Genomic DNA, 22,070 nt, shown 5'->3' on the forward strand with positions numbered 1-22,070 from the left:
TAGAGTTGCATTGTTTATGTGCCATACTTACATACCTTTGCGTATCATTAAGTATGTATTATATTTGTGCTCAGTTTTTACAGTTCAAACTATAATTTTACTATTTCAAATTATAAAATTTCATCATTATAATGTCTATGACATAGTCAGTTGTAAATTTTATTTGATACCTTGCTCTTGGTCAAGAGCAAAACCCCAGGTGTAGCCTATTTGTCATATTCTTCTTTATGACACAGCTTCCAGAAACATATTTTAGCAGAAAAATGGAGTTTGCCTGTATATTTTTAAACATTAAATTAAATTGTTTAATAAAATAATAATATTTAGAATAAATTCAATAGAAAAATTATAGCAACTAGTATGTGAGGTGATGAATCAGGTATATGATATGCCTTCTATATTTCGCTATGTGTTTTGCCTGTTTCTCCCAGCCTTAGTATTATTTATTTTATCAAGATAATTGTTCTAGGGTCTCATTTTATTTGTCATTTTTACTTACTAATCTAGATAGGTTAATTTGCTGCTTAAAAAATTTTCATTGGGTTTTGAAGCTAGAAACTAAAATAGCAATCTTCTTTTTAAGGATAGTCATAGAAAGTTTACTTTAAGCATGCTGAAAATTATATTCTTGATTAGGAGAATTTAGGTTTCCTTATGTGGAAAGGGGATTACTTCGATCATTTGACATCTCTAAAACATATCTTTAAAAAGAAGAGAGCTAAAAGCCTCTGTCAAGTGTGGATTTTCCCTGATATTGTAGCTCCATTTCCCTCTGCTACTCATTCTTGGGTCTGGGCTTGTTTTAGGGCCAAAGTGGAATGGAGCTGCTTGTAAACTTCTAAATTCCACAATTTTAGGAAACATATACTAAATCATACCCTGCCTGATAGGGCTTCTGTAGGAGAGAGAATGTCCCTTCTTCCAGGTTCCATTCCAGGAAAGATACATATAGAATGATTATTTTTCATTGGGTATAAAAGAAAAAATAAATACCTATTTTCATGTTTCAAAATTAGTTTTAGTCTTTCATTTCCTTTGAAAGAAGTGAGGAAGTGAGAAAGAGCACAAGAGCAGTAAGCAGTCTTGGAGAAAGAGAGTTTTACAGTCAAACTCATTATGTTTTATTCCTTTTCCTCTCCTTTCTTGTCCAAATTGTCTATTAAATATTTTGTTATTCTTAATATTTTCTCTGGTCCCTAACTAGTGGTGAGCTTTGTCTCTGAATAGACAAATGGGGATGTTCAAGCAACTTAGACTACTTCTATGGAAGAATTATATCTTAAAGGTAGGTATAAGTATCTGTGGAATCGTGGGGGATGACCCAAAGGGGAAAAGTTATAACAAGTCATTCTAGCTGCTTTTTATAGGTAAGGGAACTCTGGATATTATGGGTCAAGGCAGGGAGAGGAGTTCTTGTTCATTGACTTATCTATTCAACATGTACCATGATCTTTCCATGATGAAAACACAGTGCTAAATGCTTCAGGAGTTACAAAAACAAGTAAGACACTAACATTCTCTGCCTTCAAGGAGTTTATGATTTAGTCCGACAGATAAAACACACACAAAGATCACTAGAGTATGAGATAGTATTATAGAAGAAGTACAAAATGCCATGTAAGTTTAGGGCAGGGAGAGACATCATTTGTAGCTTAGAAAAGGAAAATCTGGGGGCAGCTAGGTGGCGCAGTGGATAGAGCACTGGCCTTGGAATCAGGAGGACCTGAGTTCAAATTAGGGCCTCAGACACATAACACTCACTAGCTGTGTGACTCTGGGCAAGTCACTTAACCCCAATTGCAGCCCCCCAAAAAACAAAAAAAGAAAAAGAAAAGGAAAATCTGAGAAACCAGGGTGATACTCAAACTGGACCTTGAATAATGAACAAGGTCATGACAAATAGAGATAAGGGATTCCAGATGGAGGGAACAAAGAAGGAATATATGTGAAAGCTTTGGGGAAAAGATCCTGCAGGACTTGGTAGCTTGGTATTATGATAATAACTTTGTATAGTACTTTACAATTTATGCATATCTTAATCCCCACAACTCTGTGAGGGAGAAATGGTATGATTTTCATTTTATAGTTGAAACTAAATCTAAAATAAGTTAAGTGACTTTCCCAAGGTCACACAGTTAGGAAAGGGGATATAGCTGGAATTGACACCTGAGCCTTTCAGATTCCAAGTGTAAAGTCCTCTTTGCACTAGTTCACATGAATGCCAGGGAGAAGGCAAAGACAACTGTGAGTTTTAAACTTGGACTCCTGAAAAAAAAATGGTATTGTGATTAGTAGAAATAAGAAAAAAATGGAGTAGCTAGTGTGGTTATACTATAGATGATGCTAGGAAGATGATATTTTGAGTGTACATTGTTGTCATGTTAACTGGGTGGTGAGGTTGTCCAGGCAGTTGGAAATTCATAACAATAAGTCAAACAAGGAGATAAGGATTTGGCAATCATTCACATAGAGGTGATAGTTGAATCCATAGGAGTGAATGAAATTGCCAAAACAGAAAATGTAAAGAGGAGGAAGACTAGAGGACATTTCATGGGAAATATTTGCATTAAGGAGGTTTAAGGGAAAAGAGGATTTCTCAAAGGAAAATGCTTATTTTATATCTTGTATGTGTCTTATTTCTTGGATTACCACAGAAGTTTCATTTCTTTTTTAGAAACGGAACATCATAGGAACAATCATGGAAACCTTCCTACCGTTGCTGTTCATGGGAATTTTAATTTGGCTTCGCCTAATTATTAAGTCAGAAAAAATTAATCCTATCCGGTATGATGGCCAGTCCATCGATGAACTACCCATGTTTTTCCAAAGTCTTCCTACTGATGGTCCGTGGGAGCTGATTTATATTCCTTCCACCAGTAATGTTGTGAAGAATATCACTGAGGAGGTGAAAAAGACCTTAAAGACCAATTTCAGAGGTTAGAAACTGGAGGGCAAGATAGTGGCTTCATGTAATGTGGTTTCATTAAATTATCATATTCTTAAGTATTTTGGCTTACATGTGAACCTCATAATCAAAGACTCTAGGAATAGATTCCCAGCTTGTTGTAAGTGTATCTCTGTGAACTGAATAGTACATGGGTTTGAAATTCAGATCAAAGGATTTCTTAGCCCAGTTTATATCAAAATGTAAAGCAAGTTCAATGAAGATAGTATGGAAGGGTATCTCTATACAGTTTGGAGTTGAAACTTAGTTGATCCTTGGTAAGATATGTAAATGGAGTCCATTTACTGAGTCAGGAAGCAGAAAAAGAAGCTGAAAAGAGTTCCTTTATCCTGAGGAAGTAGCCTGGTTGTCTTTGATTTTTCTTGGGCTTCTGGAGGCAAGGCTAAGTGAGGAGATGGAAAAGGTCTTTCCCTTGCTTTTGTTTGGTTTTATTTCTTAGTTTTATTGATGCCTTTTGATTTTACACCACCTTAATTTCCCAATACTTTTTCCTTGTTTCTTCTCTTACATTAAAAGTTTTTTTCTAAGGATACACTCACCTTTCACCATGTTAAAAAACCGTTAACATATTGAGGCATTTGTTTGTCCTTGTTCTCTTTCTTCCTCCCTTTATGAGGCCAAGTACCTGTAAATTATCTATTGCAACTTATTCAGGTAGGGAGAGCATTACAAACAGGTGGCTCCATTTTGGCTTTCTATAGCAAATTTTAATATGCATAAGTGTTTGTTGAAGATAGCTTTTTACATTGCTGTTTAAGTTATTTACATTAAAGCCTTATCTTGTAAGATCATATATAGAGAGCAAAGGACCTCAGAGGCTATCTGGTATGAACCTTTCATTTTTACAGATTGAGGTTCAGGGACTTGTTCAAAGTCACGCAGGTACTAAGTATTAGAAGTTGGAATTTGAACCCAGTATCTCAGCCTCCTAAAACAGAGTTTTTTCCATTGAATCTAAGTTGTAATTGCCTTCTTGATTAATTCGTTCACTGATATTAACGAAGTATTGTATAAAAACTTTGCTAGTGCAAGATTGTACTTTGTGCTAAACAATCCTTTTCCTCATTTGTATGTGTATTACAGTTCTGTCTTTTTTCCTCTTACAGACAAAATTGTTATACAATGTTAATTGAAGACATGGTTTTCGGAAAAGTTAATTCTGTGAGCCAAAAGTTGATTGATGTCATATCAGTAGGGAAGAGAAGTCTCTGATAGTGGGATATCTGAAGGCCAAGAAAAATCAAACAATTCATGACTGTAGGGAAGAAATTAGGGTAACTTGACCTAGAAGGCTTTCAAAAAAATCTACAAGTAACTGGGAAACTTTACAGTGAGTTTCTCTGATAAAGGCTCATATTCAAGATGTGTATGAGAAGCAGATAAAAAATATTTAAGATTAAGAGCATTACTAGTAGATAAATGGTCAAAACATACAAATAGGCAATTTTCAAAGAAAGAAATCCAAACTATTGACAACCATTTGAAAAAATTGTTCAAATCACTAATAATTAGAGAAATAAAACTTAAAACAGTTCTAAGGTTCTACCTCTCACTCATCAGGTTGGCAAAGATAACAGAAGAAAATGACAATTGTCAGAGGGGTTGCAGGAAAAATGGGCACACTAGTGCACTGTTGGTAGAGCTGTGAATTGATTCAGCCATTCTGTTTCAGCTAGGTGGTGCTGTGGATAAAGTGCTGGGCCTGGAGTCAAGAATCTTCCTCAAATCTGGCCTCAGATACTTACTAATGGTGTGACTCTGGGCAAGTCACTTAACCCTGTTTACCTTAGTTTCCTCAATGTAAAATCAGCTGGAGAAGGAAATGTCAAACCATTCCAGTATCTTTGCAAAGAAAACCCTAAATGGAGTCATGAAAGTTGGATACCACTGAAAACAAGTGAATAGTCATCTCAAAGTTACTAAACTGTGCATATCCTTTGACCCAACATTATCACTACTAGGCCTATCCCTAAAGACATCAAAGAAACAAGAAAAGAATCTATCTATCTGTCTGTCTGTCTATCTATCTATCCATCCGCCCACATGTATATATGTATATATATACACACACACACACACACATACATACACACACACACACACACACACACGTATATATAAATTATAGTAGCTCTTTTCATGGTAGCCCCAAACTGGACACTAAGGGGGTACTATCCTGTTGGTAAATGGCTGAACAAATTGTGATATATAAATGTGTTGTTCTATAAGAAATTATAAAGTCAGTAGTTTCAGAAGAAACTAGGAAGACCTCTATGAATTGATTCAGTGAAGTGAGCAGAACTAGGGAAACAGTTTATACAATTACAACATAATAGTGAAAAACAGCTGAGATACTTTAGAACTCTGATCAGTGTGATGCTAAACCACAAGTCCAAAAGACTGAAGTTGAAATATACTTCCTCACTCCCTCCAGAGAGGTGATGGAATAAGATGCAGGATGAGAAATACATGTTTGGGCGTGACCAATGTAAGAATTGTTTTGCTGGACTGTGCATGTTTGTTATGAGGGTTTTATTCATATATTTTATTCAGTTTAGAGGAGGAGGAGGAGAAAGACATGCTAAATGATTGTAAAAAAAAATCTCCCTTGCAACTCAAAAGAGAGAACTGAATTAGTAGTAGGATAAAAAAGAAAAGTAGTAGGGTAAACTGGGTAATGGATAGGACTAAGACTACATAGAGGTTCAGAAGGTCCTATTTCTAGAAACCACATATTGAGAGGCAAGCAACCTAAGAATGTCAGGCAACTGCTTAGGAGAACAATTTCAGCTTGAATTTGAAGGGACTGCCCTTGTCCATTCACATAAAGGACCTTGATTTCCTCAAGAGCTGAAGGCTATGAGAAATTTCTTTGATTAGCATGAGATTGTAATTGGATAGGCAAATATATTAATGTACCACAAGTTGGATTCTAAAGTTAATAGATAGATATATAGATATATAGTTTGCACACTAAGATTTGTTATACTGTTTAATACTATGTACTGTATAACACTATGTACTATATAATAAAGTGGATTTTACATACTAAACCATTGACTGTAGAGGTGCAAAGTAGCTCAAAGCTGTGGTCTTAAGGTCATAAATTAAAGAATTTTGGTAATAGAATTAGGAACAAATTTAGGAAGCTTTCAGTTTGAAGCATCCTTCATAAATATGTCATGTTAGTCTCCCAAAAGAATAAATTTTGGGTTAAAAAAAGTTTATTTGACCTCCTCAACATAGGAAAAGTCCATTTGTTTCATTTCATTCACTTCTTTTTATTGGATGCTAGAATTTTTCCTCATAGTTTTGAGAGTATAATTAGATCAGATATAAGACTGGAGTTAATGAACATTATTCCTAGGGAACATTTATTTCTATCACAAAAACAGGATTCCCTCTGGGCAGTTTTCACAGAGGAATTTTCCAAGATGGGACTTCTTGAACATTATTAAGGACACACTGGAAAGCTTTTAGGAAGAAAACTTGAACTGAATTAATTTTTGCCGGTGTGTTTTCACTTCTTATCATCTAACCAAACTCAGTTTGGCCAACCACTACTATACTCCACCTCTTTTCTAAATGAAATATTGTCTTGGCTTTGAAGAAAAAGTTGTATAAAGTCTGTAAGTCCATGAAGTTCCATCTTCCTTGGCTGTGCAATAGGCTGAAACTCCCACACCTCTTGAAGTAGAAGGGAGGAGTTGCTCTGGTTAAGCAGGCAGATCACTACTTGAATTTTCTTTCTCCACAGTTCGAGGCTTTCTCTCAGAGAATGATTTTAAGAACTACATTAAATATGATGATCACTCTTCAAATGTGCTGGCTGCCATTTCTTTTGAACACATTTTCCTCAAAAGTGATGACCCTTTGCCACTTAAGGTGAGAAAGTCATACCTGAAGCCTTAGTCGTTGTATTAGTTGGTGCTAGCATTTGGAAGGGCTCCCCAAATCATATAGTTTGCCATTGCTTTTAATTACTTCAGACTATACATTGGTTAAGTATCTGATTCTCAAAGATTTACATAAATATTTCACCCTGTCCCTCTGGACTATCAAGCCATTTAGTTAGACTCACAATGTGGAGTAGAGAATCTCTCAAGCTACTTTCTAGCTCTGTTGTACTGTGAAAATTGATGTTGGTATCCATGTCTATCCAGAATCACCTGTGTTCAATTGCTTGACTAGTGAGACTAAGTAATCTTTATTCTAGAAGTAGTTGTCATCTTTCAACATTTCAGGTCTAGTCTTTTTTATGGAGAAAGGATAAGGACATTTTTGTGTGTAGATAACTACTTCTGGCATGGTTCCTATTTTAGGGTGTTGTCAGGGAATCACTAATATTGTTTGGAGTGGTTATCTGTTTGTCTGTGGGGCCTCAAACATGAAGTGCTTCTGAGAAATAATTTGGAATGCTGGAAAGAGGGAAATAGCCTAGGTAGCCTAATACCTCTACCACTTAGGTGGATATAAGTGAATTTTTTTTGTTTGTGTCATGGTTACTGTTATTCTTTGACATGGATAGTCTTCATTGATTCACTTAGATTTCCTATAGTCAACCTTTCCCCTTGAGCATGATCAAAACTAGTTTCTCATATAAATTTTATATTTGTGTTCTTTCTAATTTGTTTTCCTGGGTTTCAGCATCTCACAGACACTTTTCTGTTCTCTCTTCCTAGGTTAAGTACTCTCTGCGCTTTAATGGCTCTCCACGGAACCCAGGGGTCAGGAGGCTTCTTTTTAGAAAGTCAACAACAGGCTGGCACACTAGCACACTTTTTCCACTCTTTCCAGCACCAGGACCCAGGGAACCCTTACTTCCTGATGGAGGAGATCCTGGTAAGGAGGACCTTATGCTTGCTGGTTTGAATAATAGTATATCTGCTTACTTTCTTTGGGTGGAAGCTTCATTTTTTTAAAACTTCATTTCTATCATTTCAAGGGGCAATGAGGGAATCACACTTAGAACTATAATACTGATGTATTTTTTTCTTTAGAAAATAGAAAAGTCATACAATGATTTGATTTGATTTTAATATAAGTGATGGGGCAGCTAATTGGTGCAAGATATAGAATGCTGGGCCTGAAGTCAGGAAAAGTTGAGTTCTAATTGGGCCTCAAACACTATTGTGTGGTCCTGAGTAAATCTCTTAACCTCAGCTTGTCTGAGTTTCCTCATCTATAAAATGGGGCTTGTAATGGCACCTATCTCCCAGGGTTGTTGTGAGGATCAAATAAGATAATATTTGTAAGGTGTTTAATATAGTGCCTGGAACATAATAGGTGCTACATAAATGTTATCTATTATTATTATTATTATTATTATTATTGTTAATAGAATTGCAACATATGCTAACACTATCCAGCCTGCTCTTTTCTTACTGCAAGTAGGAAGTGAGATATGTTGTCATGGTAATGTCATTCTGTCTATGTTACAGACTATAATTTTTATGTTTTGTATGTATACACATGTGTGTATGTATATATATGTGTGTGTGTGTATATATATAAAATGTGTGTATGTATGTAGAGAGAAAGAGAGAGAGAATTGATTCTCATTATTTAAGGTAGTTATGTTCTATAAAGTCACTGCTGAACACTGAATTTGCAAATACTGAACCTTTGTTCCTAAGGGAAATAGTAGGGTTAAGTTTCTGCTGTCTCAATAGAATTAAATAAAGGCATGCTGAAATGCAAAATTACGAGCTTTATCAATTATTAGCAGGGCATAAACCTGTTAACAAAGTGGGTCAAATGGCTACCTCAGTTAGACCAGTGATCCAGAGGAGGAAGCAGAGTGCTTTTCTTGTAAGCATAAAACAAAGAAAAAAACTGGGTAGGTGATTAATGTTTACAATTGATGTTAGGGCTGGCAGTGTCATGGGTTGTGAGGACATGATTCTCACATGATTGCTTGGAAATTGGGAATGAGGGGCTAGCAACAACCCCCTCTAAACCTCCGTGATGAAGAAATGTTCATTGTTCAAGTCCTCCTCAAGGTTAGAGATAGTGAACCAGATATTTTTGGATAACAAACCAGACATCCTTGAAGGATAGCTTGGTGGTGCAAAGATAATAGAACAGACTCCCTGGTGTCTACCTGCAAATAAAACAGTGTTGAAGAGAACTGAACTTCTAGACTTAACTCATAAGCAAAGAGACAATGAAATGTGGCTTGAACAATCACATAAAATGGGGCAGTAATACAAAATAGGATCAATTATAGAATAGAATCAATTATAAAGTTATACAGAATTAATTTAATTTCTCCACTATGAACCTCTAGTGACATCTACTTTAACATTTTCCAGAGTATCCACATGTACAACATTTGAATTTCCTCTTTCTTTTTCTGGTTGTACCATATTGTTGATTTGTTAACTCATGCCTGAACAAAGTTTATCTAATGTATGTATGCCTCATAAGGCATATCACAGTCTTTTTTTACATCAGAAAAAGATTAGGATACTATTGCAACAAAGATGATAAGAGCCCTGAACTAGGGTAGTAGCTTTGTGAGTGGAGAGAAAGTGAGGGGTAATGAAAAGGTCGAAGAAGCAGAATTGACAAGACTTGGCAAGAGTTCAGATATGTAAGGTAAAAGGCTAAACTCTCAAGGATGACTTGGATTTAGGAGATTCTGTAATCTTGAAGGATAGAATAGAAGAATAGAAATACAGGTTTTGAGGAAAATAATGAGTTATGTTTTGGACATGTTTAGTTCGATATCCCTTCAGGACATCCAAATTAAAATGTCCAGTAGAGAGTTAAAGGTGAAGAACTGGAGCTTAGGAAAGAGACTAGAAAAACTAGAACTGAATATAGAACTCTTGTAGGCTTCTCTGTGGAGATTATAACTGAAGCCATGGGGTCAGTACAGGGAGGAGGAGGATGAGAATAATGGGGAGAGAGAAACACATGCACAGAAACAGAAGGACAGAGAGATGGAGACAAAGGGACAGAGAAAGAAGAGAAGCTAGTACAAAGCCTAGATTGGATTGAATAATCCAGTAAAATTAAAGAAAATCCAGAATGGTTAAGAAAACTAAATATACTAATTTGATACGTGTACAGGAAACTATTCTAAAAATTAGGACATACAATAAAAAAAAATGAGAAGCTAGAACAATATTTACTGTGTATGAGGTGATTCCAAAAAGAGTAAAAGTTATAATCATACTATCAAACAAAGCAAAAATAAGCATTTACAATCTCAAAAGAGATAAGCAGGGAATCTAAATTATGTTTAAAGATACCACTGATGATGAAACAATTTCATTAAGTGTATATGAACTTAATGGCATAATGTCCAAATTCACAAGGTATAAGTTAACTGAATTGCAGAAAGACAGAGTAACAGTTATTGTAAGGGACATAAATGCACCTTTCAGAGCTAGGTAAATCTAACAGAAAGATAAGCAGAAAGGAAAATAGAGAACTGAACAAACTGTTAGAGATGTTATATTTAAAAGACAGCATCTTCTGAATGGAAACATTAAAGAATATAATTATATCTTCATGCTACATGGTACCTTTACAAAAACAGACCATGTGCTAGGACACAGAGAAATTTTAAGTAAATATAGAAAACAAGTATTAAAACACATTTTTTACAGAGTTTAGTGAAATAAAAATAATAATACAAGGAACCCATGTGAAAAATATAGGCCTAAGTAGAGGCTTACTGATATTCAGCCACTAAAGTGATTTTCCTAAAATGCAAATCTTATCATGTCTCTTCTTCACCCCCCACACCCCCCACACTTAGTAAACTCCAGTGGCTTCCTATAGTCTCCAGGAGCAAATACAAAATTTTTTGTTTAGCAAAAGCCCTTCGTAGCCTAGCCCCTTCCAGCTTTTCCAGTGTCTTTCTTCCCAATGTGTACTCTTCAATCCAGTAACACTGGACTCCTGGCCATTCCATGAACAAGACACTCCGCCTGTCAGCTCGAGGCATTCTCTCTGGCTATCTCTCAAGCTTAGAGTGTTTTTGCTTCTCCAATCTGACTAGTGACTTCTCCAGGTTCCATTAAGTCCCAACAAAAATCCCATCTCCTATAGGAAGCCTTCCCCAATGCTTCTTAATGCCAGTGGCTTCCATCTGTTAATTATTTACTACTTATCCTGTGTTTAGCTTGCTTTGTATATATTTCGTTTGCATGTTGTATGCCCCATTAGGTTGTGAGCTCCACGAGGGCAAGAACTGTCTTTTGCCTCTTTTTGTATCCTTTGCACTTAGCACAGTGCCTGGCACATAGAAGATGTTTAATAAATATATATTGAATTGTATTGAAATAGCACTTCCAGGCATCAAATCATTTAAACCAATAATTATCAAAACTATTTTGTATTGTTTGAAAAACAGCAGATGTTGTTAGAGGCACGTCAGGACACAGGACAGTCCTGCATGCACTCTATTAGGGCTAAGAAATGTACCATTGTACCATTTAATTTGGAAATAAATAGAAAGGATCACCTCTGGACTTCCCTGTCCAAACCAGGACTATGGAGACACTGGGATAGACAAGCTTGGGTAAGGAGTTTAGGCAGCCCTTGGAGGCTTCTGGCTAATCTAGTACTTCTTGAGCCTACTCCAGCCTGAACCTTCCCTACAGGCCAAAGCCAGTGACTGCAGGAGTCCAACTAGCCAGAATAGCCTCCAGGCATACTAGCCTGATCCAGTGGGGTAGCTGTAGAGAAAAGCCCTAGGTGAAATCCAGCCCTGAGTGTTTCTGAAGCCTCAGACAGAAACTTAGCATGGGAGTAATCTCTGAGCCTAGTAATAAAGAAGACACCAGGTAGAACATAGTAAAAGCAGCAAGGGAGGTTCCAGAGCCTTGGTATTCCCGAATGTAAGACATAATGGCTTACAACCCAGGATAACCTACCCCCCAAAAAACAAGTATAATCCTACTGTGAGAAAAAACCAAACAAACCTTTACTGGAATAGAGAATTGCTAAGCATTCCTGGTTAAAAGGTCAGACTGAGTAGACATTTTTAAATGGAAACACAACCACTAAGAGAAACTTAGAAAGATATACATATCTATGTAATTGAAAGGGATTGTGTGGGGATGATTTGTTTCCATGTCAGTAAGGGGATAAGAAACAGGCATTTTATCAGAACTCTAATATATTTAAGGCTCATAGGAAAAGGTTAAAATGAAAGAGGGTCTATGGGTGGCTTTGTTCTGTTTTAATGTTCTTAGAAGATAAAAATGAGGGGTTCAGGGAACTATACTGGGGAAGAAAGGAGGAAGAAGAAAAGGAAATCATTGACAGTTATAGACATATAAGATAAAGAATATATAGTCACCAAGGAAGGAGTGGGGAGAATGAGCATCCCATGAATTCCACTTTCATCTAAATCAGATAAAGGAAGCTTGAGTACAATTACGTGCACATGGAAATACATTAAACTTAGAAGAGAGATAGGAGGGGACAAGGACAAGGGAGGGGGTGGAGAATGGGCTAACATGGAGAGCAGGAAAAGTAAGGGAAGAGTCATAAGCAAAATAATCTCAAATGTTATGGGGAGAAACATGAAGGGAGACATTAAAAAGGAAGGAAGAAAACCCTAGTATCAAGAGTTAGGTCAGGGCAGGAGAAGATCTGGAAGAAGAGGAAATAAGCTGTTTCACTAAGAAAATGACATGACACAAGTCACTAAGAAAATGACATGTGTCAGGCAGACTCCCCCTTCTTCCACCTTCTTATTTGTTAAAAGGGAGGTAAGAGCAAAGAGAGGGAGATTTTATACAAGAGAACAAGGTCAAAGGAAATACAAAATAATCATAATTGTGCATTCTAATGGTATGGACTTACACATTATATAGGAAAAGAAAGCAGAATGGATTAGAAAACAGATATATTGCTTACAAGAAACATACCTGAAATACAAAGATTCACATAGAATTTAAAAGCAAACTCTATTGTGCTTTGGCTGAACTCAAAGGTGCAATCAAAATTTAAATAAGATTACAGTAAATATTGATAAGCAAAAGGGAATAAGCAAATTACATTTTGTTTGAAGACAAATGATAAATCAGTATTTAATACAGATGAATCTAATACCATAGCAACTAAATACTTCAAGGAAAAGTTGGTTGAATTAAAGAAATAAATAGAAAATATCTTTCACGAGCACAAGTGCCAAAACTTGAAAAAATTTTAGAAAGAAATTTATCTGGTAATTGAACAAAGGAAAGGAAACTGGAAAGGGTGTGGCTCCCTCTCATCTAGTACGTTGTATTAGATCCAGACAAAAATACCCACATATGAACCTCACAAACCTCACTAACACTATTAAGCAATTTTGCAGAGAAGAGTTCACAGGTAAGGTCCGCTGAAGTAGATATCAGTAAGCATAGATATTCAAATTAAGGTTGATTGAGAAAGCATAAATATTTAATTTTGGGGAACACAAGCATTGAGTGGACCCCAAAAACCAAGATCTGGGTAGGATTTAAGCATTCCTTGAAATTATCTGGCTTCCCCAGGAGCTGGGTCTCAGGTCAGTCTGACCTCTACTTTGAGTTAGACAATTTCTAGTCACATAAAGCTAGATTTAAGCAGTATAATAATTAATAACTTTTCCAAACTGTATAATAAAACATTTTCCATGTGAAGCTATAAAAGTAGGAGAACTTAATTTGTTCTTTTCAGACTTGGGCAAATCTAACAAAAAGATAAAAAGAAGTTAAATATCTGAATAGAACTTTAGAAAACTTAGAGTTGATAGATCTCTGGTGATTACTAAATGGGAATAGAATGGAATTATATGCATCCCAAATGTGCATGGCACCTTTACCAAAAGTGACCATGTGTTAAGGAATAAATATCTTACCAAAACATGTAGAAAAGGAGAAATACTAAACATATCATTTCCTGACCACATTGCAATAAAAATTATATTCAACAAAGAGCCTTTAAAGAAAAAATTAAAGAATAATTTGAGATTGAATAACATAATTTTAAAGACCTATTGGGTCAAGGAACAAAATTATACAACAGTAGAAAATTTCATCAAGAAAAGGACGGTAGGAGGGACAGCTAGGTGACACAGTGGATAGAGCTGTGGCCTTGGAGTCAAGAGGACCTAGGTTCAAATCCAGCCTTAGACATGTACTAGGTGTGTAACCCTGGGCAAGTCACTTAACTCCAATTGCCTCACCCAAAAAGAAAAAAAAAAGTACAATAGTGAAACTATGTACCAAAACTTAAGCAATTCTAATGGGAAAATTTATGTTTCTGAAAGGCTAAATCAATGAATCAATCAAAGAACCAGAAGAGATGTTCTCTTATTGGGGAATGGCTAAACAAATTGTGGTATATGACTTCAGTGAAATATTATTGTGTTGTAAAAAATTGTGAAATGAATGGTTTCAGAGGAAATGGGGAATTGATGCACATTGTTGTTGCTCATCCTTCATTCTTGAAGAGGACTGATGACATCAGAAAGGTGATGTCTTGACTTGGAGCCTAGGTCTCAGTTTTTCTCAGACAACATCCATTCAGTGACTGAAGGCTAGGTAAGAATTGAGGCAAAAGATGGCCTAGTTTGACTTCCCAAAAGAATCAGCCAGGACAGGGAAAACCCTCAGAGTTTCTGGCCAGAACAGAAGCAATTGCTATTTACACTCACTGTGAGTCATCAGAGCCCAAACAATGAGCAAATTAGGCTTGGACTAGGACCTATTGTTGGCCAGTCAGTGACAGCCAGAGTGATTTGGGTTTAAAGGCTTAGGCTGGTAGCTTCATTTGAATTCCAGTGGGCTTTATCAAAGCCTGGTTTACCAGAGCTGTATTTCAAGAAATCATGAATGTAAGTACATGTGGCAAAAGAGTTAATTGCCCAAGTTTTTTAAGAAATGATAGAATAAATAAACATTGAAGTGAACAGAACCAGGATAGAAACAGTATTATGAAGAAGAACAACTCATTTGTTTAGGTATTAACTATTCCCCTATTGATAAGTCAGAAAGATAATTTCTTCCTTGCTCCTCTAATTGTTAATGATGTGATCTTTTATGTCTAGATTATGTATCTATTTGGAGCTTATCTTGGTGTGTGGTCTCAGGTGTTGGTTTAAACATAACTTCTGTCAGACAACTGATATCATCTAGTTTCCCTAGCAGTTTTTGTCATATAATAAGCAGGACATCCAGTTTTAAATGTTTAGTAGGCAATTGGCAATGTGGGACTAGAACTTGGGAGAAAGGCTAAAGCTAACCATATAGATCTAGTAATGTGCATAGTGGTGATAATTGAATCCATGGAGTTTTTAGATCACTAAGTGAGATTTTATAGAGGAAAAAGAGAAGACCCAAGCCAGAGCCTTAGGGAACTCTCATGATTTGTGAGAATAACATGCAAACAGAAAACAAATATTTATTAAACTCTTACTGTGTGCCATGCACCATGCTAAGCTCTGGAGAACAAACACAAGAAAAAATAAAAATAGTCACTGCCCTCAAGAAGCTTACATTCTATCAAAGAGACCCTAACAAGGGAAGAGGTGGAGAGGGAAAGGATATAGGGAGAAAAGGTGCCCTTAGCAGTCATAGTGGGAAAAAAAATCTGTGAGTTAAAAGCAGAGTCAAGAGGAAAATGAAGGATAATTAGCCTGGTGCCCTCCCCAAAATGGAGGCTTAGGGAGGAACTCAAGTATGGGAGAAAGGGACTAGAGTGGAGGGATGTTCTAGGATGGGGAAGCCTCAGGTGCTGAAGGAAGTTCCAAGAGAAGACATGGATAAAGATACAGTAAAGAAAGGAGACTGTGGAGTAATTGGATGGTTAGGAAGAGAACCAAGAAAAAACAGTGTCATGAAAACAGAGAAGTGAGTATACAGAAAGAGAAAGTAATCAACAGTGTCAATACAGAAAAAGCCTAGAAGAATGAGGAATAAGAAAAGGTCATCACATTTGGCAATTAAATCATTCTTAACTTTGGAAGGAGCAATTTCAGTTGAATGATGAGATCAGAATGCTGAGGGTTTAGAAGAAAGTGAAAAGAGAGGAAGTGGAGGCAATACATATAGACAGAAATTTCAAGAATTTTGGCTGAGAAATGGAGAACTTTAGGATGAAAGCTAGTGGGGATGGTAGGGTCTAGTGAAGTTTAATTTAAAGGATAAGGAGTCCTGGGCATATTTATGTGCAAGAGGGGAAGGGACCAGTAGATAGGGAGATATTGGAGATTAGAAATGTGGAAAATATATAGTGGGCGTAATTGTTCAAGACAGATGGGATGGGATGAAGGGTACATGTAGAGAGATTGATGTTGGCAAGGAGAATGCCTATAGTTTTTCGTCAGAGACTAGAATGAAGTATGAAATAAAGACGAATGGTGTTAGGGAATTATGAGATGATAAGGACAAAAGGGTTTATAATAAATGGCTTCAAATTTCTTGGTAAAGTGTGAGACTAGGTCCTCAGCTGAGAGGTTGGGAAGAGGGAGTAGTGTGTGGGGTGGCTTGAAGAAAGTAGAGAAGATTTAGAAAAACTGTTATGAACAGCACAGTTGCCTGACTTTTTCCAGCTCTGTTCAGTAGGAGATGAGTAGAGGCAGAGGAGGTGGATGGTGGCAATAATGCAGGATTAAGTTTTGGTGCAAGGCATGAGCCCAACCATAGGACAAATAAGCAGGGGATTTGTACATATAATACATATGTTAAAGCTAATGGTACACTAATAAGACTTAGATTTCATTTATTCATAATCAAATTTTATTGACTATTCAGTTATAAACATCAGACCCTCTAGGAACAAATCACCAGCTTGATTACTTTTAACTTATTTATTTTTAGTTTTCAACATTCACTTCCATAAGATTTTGAGTTCCAAATTTTCTCTCTATCTCTTCCCTCCTCCCACCCCAAGAGAGCATACAATTTAATATAGGCTCTACATATGCACAGCAGCCTAATTCCTAAAGTAAGCATGTCTCATGCTGATGCTTATTACAAAATTCATTCTGCCCAAATGAGGGATATATATTTTTCTCTCCAAAATGGGATTTTAGCAAGTCACTGTCAATCAGTACTGCTCTTGAATAAACAGAAAATCCTTATATTTCCAAATGCAGGTAATGCAGGAATCTGTCCTAGTTGCAACCCAGAAGGAGATTGATAATTGGGGCCATAGTGGATTTTTATTATTTTGGCAAAGGGTATTTATAAATTATATCTAAGTGATTGATTACCTAAACTATGAAGAAAGGAAACTGTCAATCAGAGCTTTAGTTTCCTAACATCATTAGCGAATTTTTGTTTTTTTATTGCCAATCTATACTATTCAAGTTGTTATATAATTATAAAAAAATGATTTACATAACAACTACTCAGTCACAAAATGGAGGCTTAAAATGAAACATAGTTGCTAATCATAAATTAACATACTTAGTCCCACTATAGGATTGGGAAGTAAAGGATAGTATAGTGTTGAAATAGTATAGTTAAATAATCAGAGAGGAGAATATGGTCAGAACTGGGGTGGTAGACTGGTAAAGTACTGAGGGATGAGATCATTGTAAGCCATGATAAGGATGAAAAATAAGTGGAGAAGGAATAAAATGTGGGGAAAGATAAATTGATAGAAAATTTTGATTGTGTATTTTAATTTCAGAGTTCTTCATGGAGGCATTTCATTTGTGGGTACTGACAAGATTAAGACAGTGATCATCCCTGTTTGTCTTTCTTTGTGTCCCAAAACCTAACTGCATTTTTAGACTTGCCTTGGTGCACAGTAAGCATCTAACAAACTTGTTACCAACTGACTGACCTACTGAAGTATTGTAGAGACTGTTGTGGAAATTGAGTAAATTGAAAAACTGGAATGTTAGAGTATTTGAAGGAACAGCAACTAGCATGTTGCTGAGATGAACTGAAATACTGTGAACTAGGTACTAACCTCACTGAGAAAAGAAGAGGTTTTGCAGGGGAATGGTAGATAACAGTCACCTGGATCTAGATTGGGCAGTAAATTTGGATGGTCAAGTGTGAACCTCAAGGTAGGAGAGTTTGCTGAGTGATGGCTGCAAAGGAAGTCTGCAAGTAGCAATGGGAGTGCAGGGAGGGAATCTGTGAGAATTCTGGCTCTCCCTGAGGACCACTGTGTCAAATAGTAGGCGAGAAGGTCTGTTCAGTACTGGGAAGAATGATCAGAGTATAGTGTGTCATCATGGTGGAGCCAGTTCTCTGAGTGCCAGAAGATGGAAGGCCATTAGAAAACAGGTCAGAAATGAAGGGAAATGTGTTCGTCATAGAGTGGGATAGCTGTGAGTGTTTCCTTCATGTCACTTATCTTGTTCTGTGAGCAGATGCTGTTGAACCATTTCAGTGGCCACCTACTTTGTGCCTGTCATGATCCTCATCATTCTTTTTCTCATTTAGGATATATCAGAGAAGGATTCCTGACAGTGCAGCATGCTGTGGACAAAGCTATCATGAGGTACCATGCGCCAGAAGCTGCCAGCGAGCTGTTTGACAAAATCACCTTAACTGTGAAGAGGTTTCCTTACCCAGCTTTCATTAAGGACCCTTTCCTTGGTATTGTACAGTTCACAATGCCTCTGCTTCTTGTGCTGGCCTTTACTTTCACCGTACTGAACATCATCCGTATCATTGTTCAGGAGAAGGAGAAAAAACTGAAGGTAACCTACCTTACTTAAGATGGAAACCTTCTGAGAGGCTTGAAGAATTGTGGTCACAGAGAGATAGAACTTAATGAAAAATTAATATGACAGGCACGAGGTCAGCCTGCTCCTCCAGCATACATCGTGAATGTAATTCAAAGTTTAAAATGATAAAGATGTCAGAGGTGTTCTTCGAATTCACTTAATGAATGATCACTATTGGCTTTCAGCATGGGAAGTGATGATAGAGAAACCTTTCAAGCAGGAGGTGGCATGTGAGCATGGCCTCAGAAGATGAATGCCTAGCTAAGGAGTTTGGACTTGGAGAGTTTATTTATAATTAGAATGTTTATAATAGGCTTCCAGAGGGCAAAATGTAAAGGGCAAATAGAATGGTAGAAAGTGCCTGGAAAGTTGTCAGTATTTTTCTAGGTGTAAGTGCTCATCATCTTTCTCTAGTAAGTTATTTCTTTTGCCTTGTTTCTCTATAGTAATTGGATACAGTCTATTTATACTTCAAAATGAAGCTTCTGTGCTCAGGGAAGGGCACTTTTATTTTATAAGAACTAGTGTGACAGCACTGGTTTAGGAGTAGGGAAATTAGAGTTCTTATCTTGGATCTGCTACTAAGTAACTCTGAGCTTGTGTAAGTTACTTAAACATCTTTGCCTTAGTAATTCTGTCTAAAAAACAGGACAATACCATTCTCAGAGTTGTTAGGATAATACAGATTTTAAAAATATATTTCATGTGTTTCATTCAGCAGAAACTTGCCTTTTCATCCTTCCAACTCCCCCATGCTCTAAAAATTCACAATTGAGAACAAAAGTAAAACAAAACCTGTTACAAACATGTATAGTCAGTCAAAACATTTCCACATTGGCCATGTCCAAAAAAATTTGTCCCATTCTTTACTCTGAGTTCTTCACCTCTCCATCTGGTAGCATGTTTCATCATTTGTCTTCTAGAATCTTAGTCATTACACTGATAACAGTTCTCGGTTGTTTCAAAATTGTTTGCTTTTTTACAATACATTGTTCTGCTGATTGTCTTTACTTTGCGCTGCATCAGTTCACATAGATCTTCCTAGATTTCTCTGAAATGTTCATAATTTCTGACAGCATAGTAGTATTATATCACATTTTTAAATGTTTTTATTGATATCATCTGTTTCTTACATCACCATAGTTATCCCAAGAATCTCTTTCCTCCCTTTTTCAGAGAGGCATCCCATAACACGAATAGTATTTTAGAGAGGGGGAAAAAAAATCAGCACAACTGAGCTATGCATTGAAAAATCCCCCAAACATGTGCGATGTATAACATTTATGGACCTCCCACCCCCATTCAGGCATGGGTTGGAGGTGTCCTCTCACATCTCCTCATTCGAGTCTTGTTTGATCTTTATAATTTTGTTACATTTACTTTTGATTTTTTGGTAGGTAGTCACTTTTCCCATTTACATTGTTGCAGTGCAATGTATATTGTTTTCTTCTTACTTCACTCTGTATCAGTTCATAAAGATCGTTCCATGCTCTTCTACATTCATCACATCATTTTTTATAGCACAGTAATATTCCATTATATTCATGTACTATGATTTATTCAGCCATTCCCCAGTTGATGGGCATCTACTTTATTTCCAATTCTTTGTTATCACAAAAAGTGCTGCTATAAATATTTTGGTGTATATGTAGTCTTTCTTCTTATTGAAAAGGCTCCATGGTGTATAAAGCCAATAATGGAGTATCTTGTTCAAAGGATGTGGACATTTTAGTCACTTTATTTGCATAATCAAAATTACTTTCCAAAATGGTGGTACCATTTCACAGGTCTACCAACAATAGATTGATGTGCTTGTCATTCCTCAATCCCTACCCCCAACATTGTCTATTGCCATTTTTTGTAATTTATGCCAATTTGTATGGTATAAGGTGAAACCTCAGTGTTACTTCAATTTGCATTCCTCTTATTATTAGTGAAAGAGAGGCAGTGGGGGTGTAGTGAAAAGAGAACCACATTTGGAATTAGAGAACGCGACTTCAAATGCTGTCTCTACCATTCACTGCCTGTGTGTTTTTGGACAAGCCACCTCACCTCTGGGACTCTATTTTTCCATCAGAAAAAGGAGTATAGACTAGATTAGCACTCTTTAATGTAGTTGTGAATACTTTACAATTCTTCTTTTGAGAACTGTTTGTTTATATCCTTTGATTACTTATCTTTTGGAGAATAGCTATTAGTCACATTCTTCTCCATTCCCCGGTTCCCCTACCACTCTTTCATGTACCCTCTCATGGTGCAATGTAACCCCACAAAAAGACAATGATTCACTTGTAGGCAGTGTCATCTGGTTCTGTCCATAATATTCCCTCCCCTACTCTTCACTGCTACCTCCATCAGATTTCTGCTTTCACCTTTGTCTCCTGGTCTTTTCGTTAAGGAGATTTGGAAGCCCTCTGCTTCAGGAAAGGATCATTTTCCCCCCTGTAGAAATACTTAGTTTTTCTGGGTAAGTTATTCTTAGCTGTTTGCCTTCTGGAATATTGTTCTGGTCTTTCATAGTGGTGGTTGCTAAATCATGTGTGATCTTGAGTGTGGCTTCTCAGTACTTGAATTTTTTTTTCTTTCTTTACAATATTTGATATTTCTTTACAATATTTGATGCAGAAGCTCTGAATTTTGTCTGTAATGTTCCTGGGAGTTTTTATTTTGGGGTTTCTTTCAGGAGGTGACTGGTGAATTCTTTCTTTTTCTGTTTGGCCCTCTTGGTCCTAAAAGGTCTGGATAGTTTTATTTTATGATTTCTAGATTTGTGATGTCTAGGGGGTTTTTTACAGGTTTTGGGGGAGTTTTTTGAGCCATAATGTTCAGGTACTCCAGTGATTCTTACATTTTTCTCTTCATTCTGTTTTCCATGACACTTGTTTTTGTTATGAGAAACTTTAAATTTTCTTTGATATTTTTAGTGTTATGACTTTTTAAAATGTTTCTTTTAGCCTTATGGAGTCATTGGGTTCTATTTGATACATTCTGATTTTCAGGGAATTTATTGCTTGATCAAGGTTTTGTGTCTTCTGCCAAGACCTTTGGGTCTGTGCCTTCTTTCGTAACATGACTAATATGGAAATATTCTTTGCATGATTGTGTATATATGACCTATATCAAATTGCTTACCATCCCGAGAAAGAGATAGGTGAGGGAGGGAAGGAGAAAATTTGGAACTCAAAATTTTTAAAAAATGTTCAAAATTGTCTTTATATGTCATTGGGGAAAAATAAAATATTATTTTAAAAAAAGAAAAAAATTGCTGCTGGACTCTGTTCTTGTTAGCCATCTGTCTGTTTGGAGTGGCAGAAATATAGTCTTCCGTTTGGTCTGGGGTTCCTGCTATGCTTATTCTTATGAAAACTGGGTTAGGTCCAGGAACTGAGACTCCATTCTGCTTCTTCACTTTGAGTCATACAG

At 36.4% G+C, this 22,070-nt stretch overlaps 1 protein-coding gene across 1 annotated transcript in view; it reads left to right on the forward strand.

The window, feature by feature from the left end:
• The first annotated feature begins 1,209 nt into the window (after positions 1-1,209).
• Positions 1,210-22,070, forward strand: part of LOC110221646 (phospholipid-transporting ATPase ABCA3-like) — a 207,041-nt gene continuing 186,180 nt past the window's right edge. Inside the window, exons 1-5 of the mRNA XM_078152511.1 lie at positions 1,210-1,285; positions 2,675-2,936; positions 6,723-6,850; positions 7,648-7,807; positions 18,361-18,620. Of these exons, the coding sequence (XP_078008637.1) occupies positions 1,232-1,285; positions 2,675-2,936; positions 6,723-6,850; positions 7,648-7,807; positions 18,361-18,620 (864 nt within the window). The 5' untranslated portion in view covers positions 1,210-1,231. The remainder of the gene's footprint in view (positions 1,286-2,674; positions 2,937-6,722; positions 6,851-7,647; positions 7,808-18,360; positions 18,621-22,070) is intronic.

Source organism: Phascolarctos cinereus, unplaced genomic scaffold, assembly GCF_003287225.1.
Source record: "Phascolarctos cinereus isolate Bilbo 61053 unplaced genomic scaffold, phaCin_HiC Scaffold_4;HRSCAF=312, whole genome shotgun sequence".
In the NCBI taxonomy this organism is placed as follows: Eukaryota; Metazoa; Chordata; class Mammalia; order Diprotodontia; family Phascolarctidae; genus Phascolarctos; species Phascolarctos cinereus.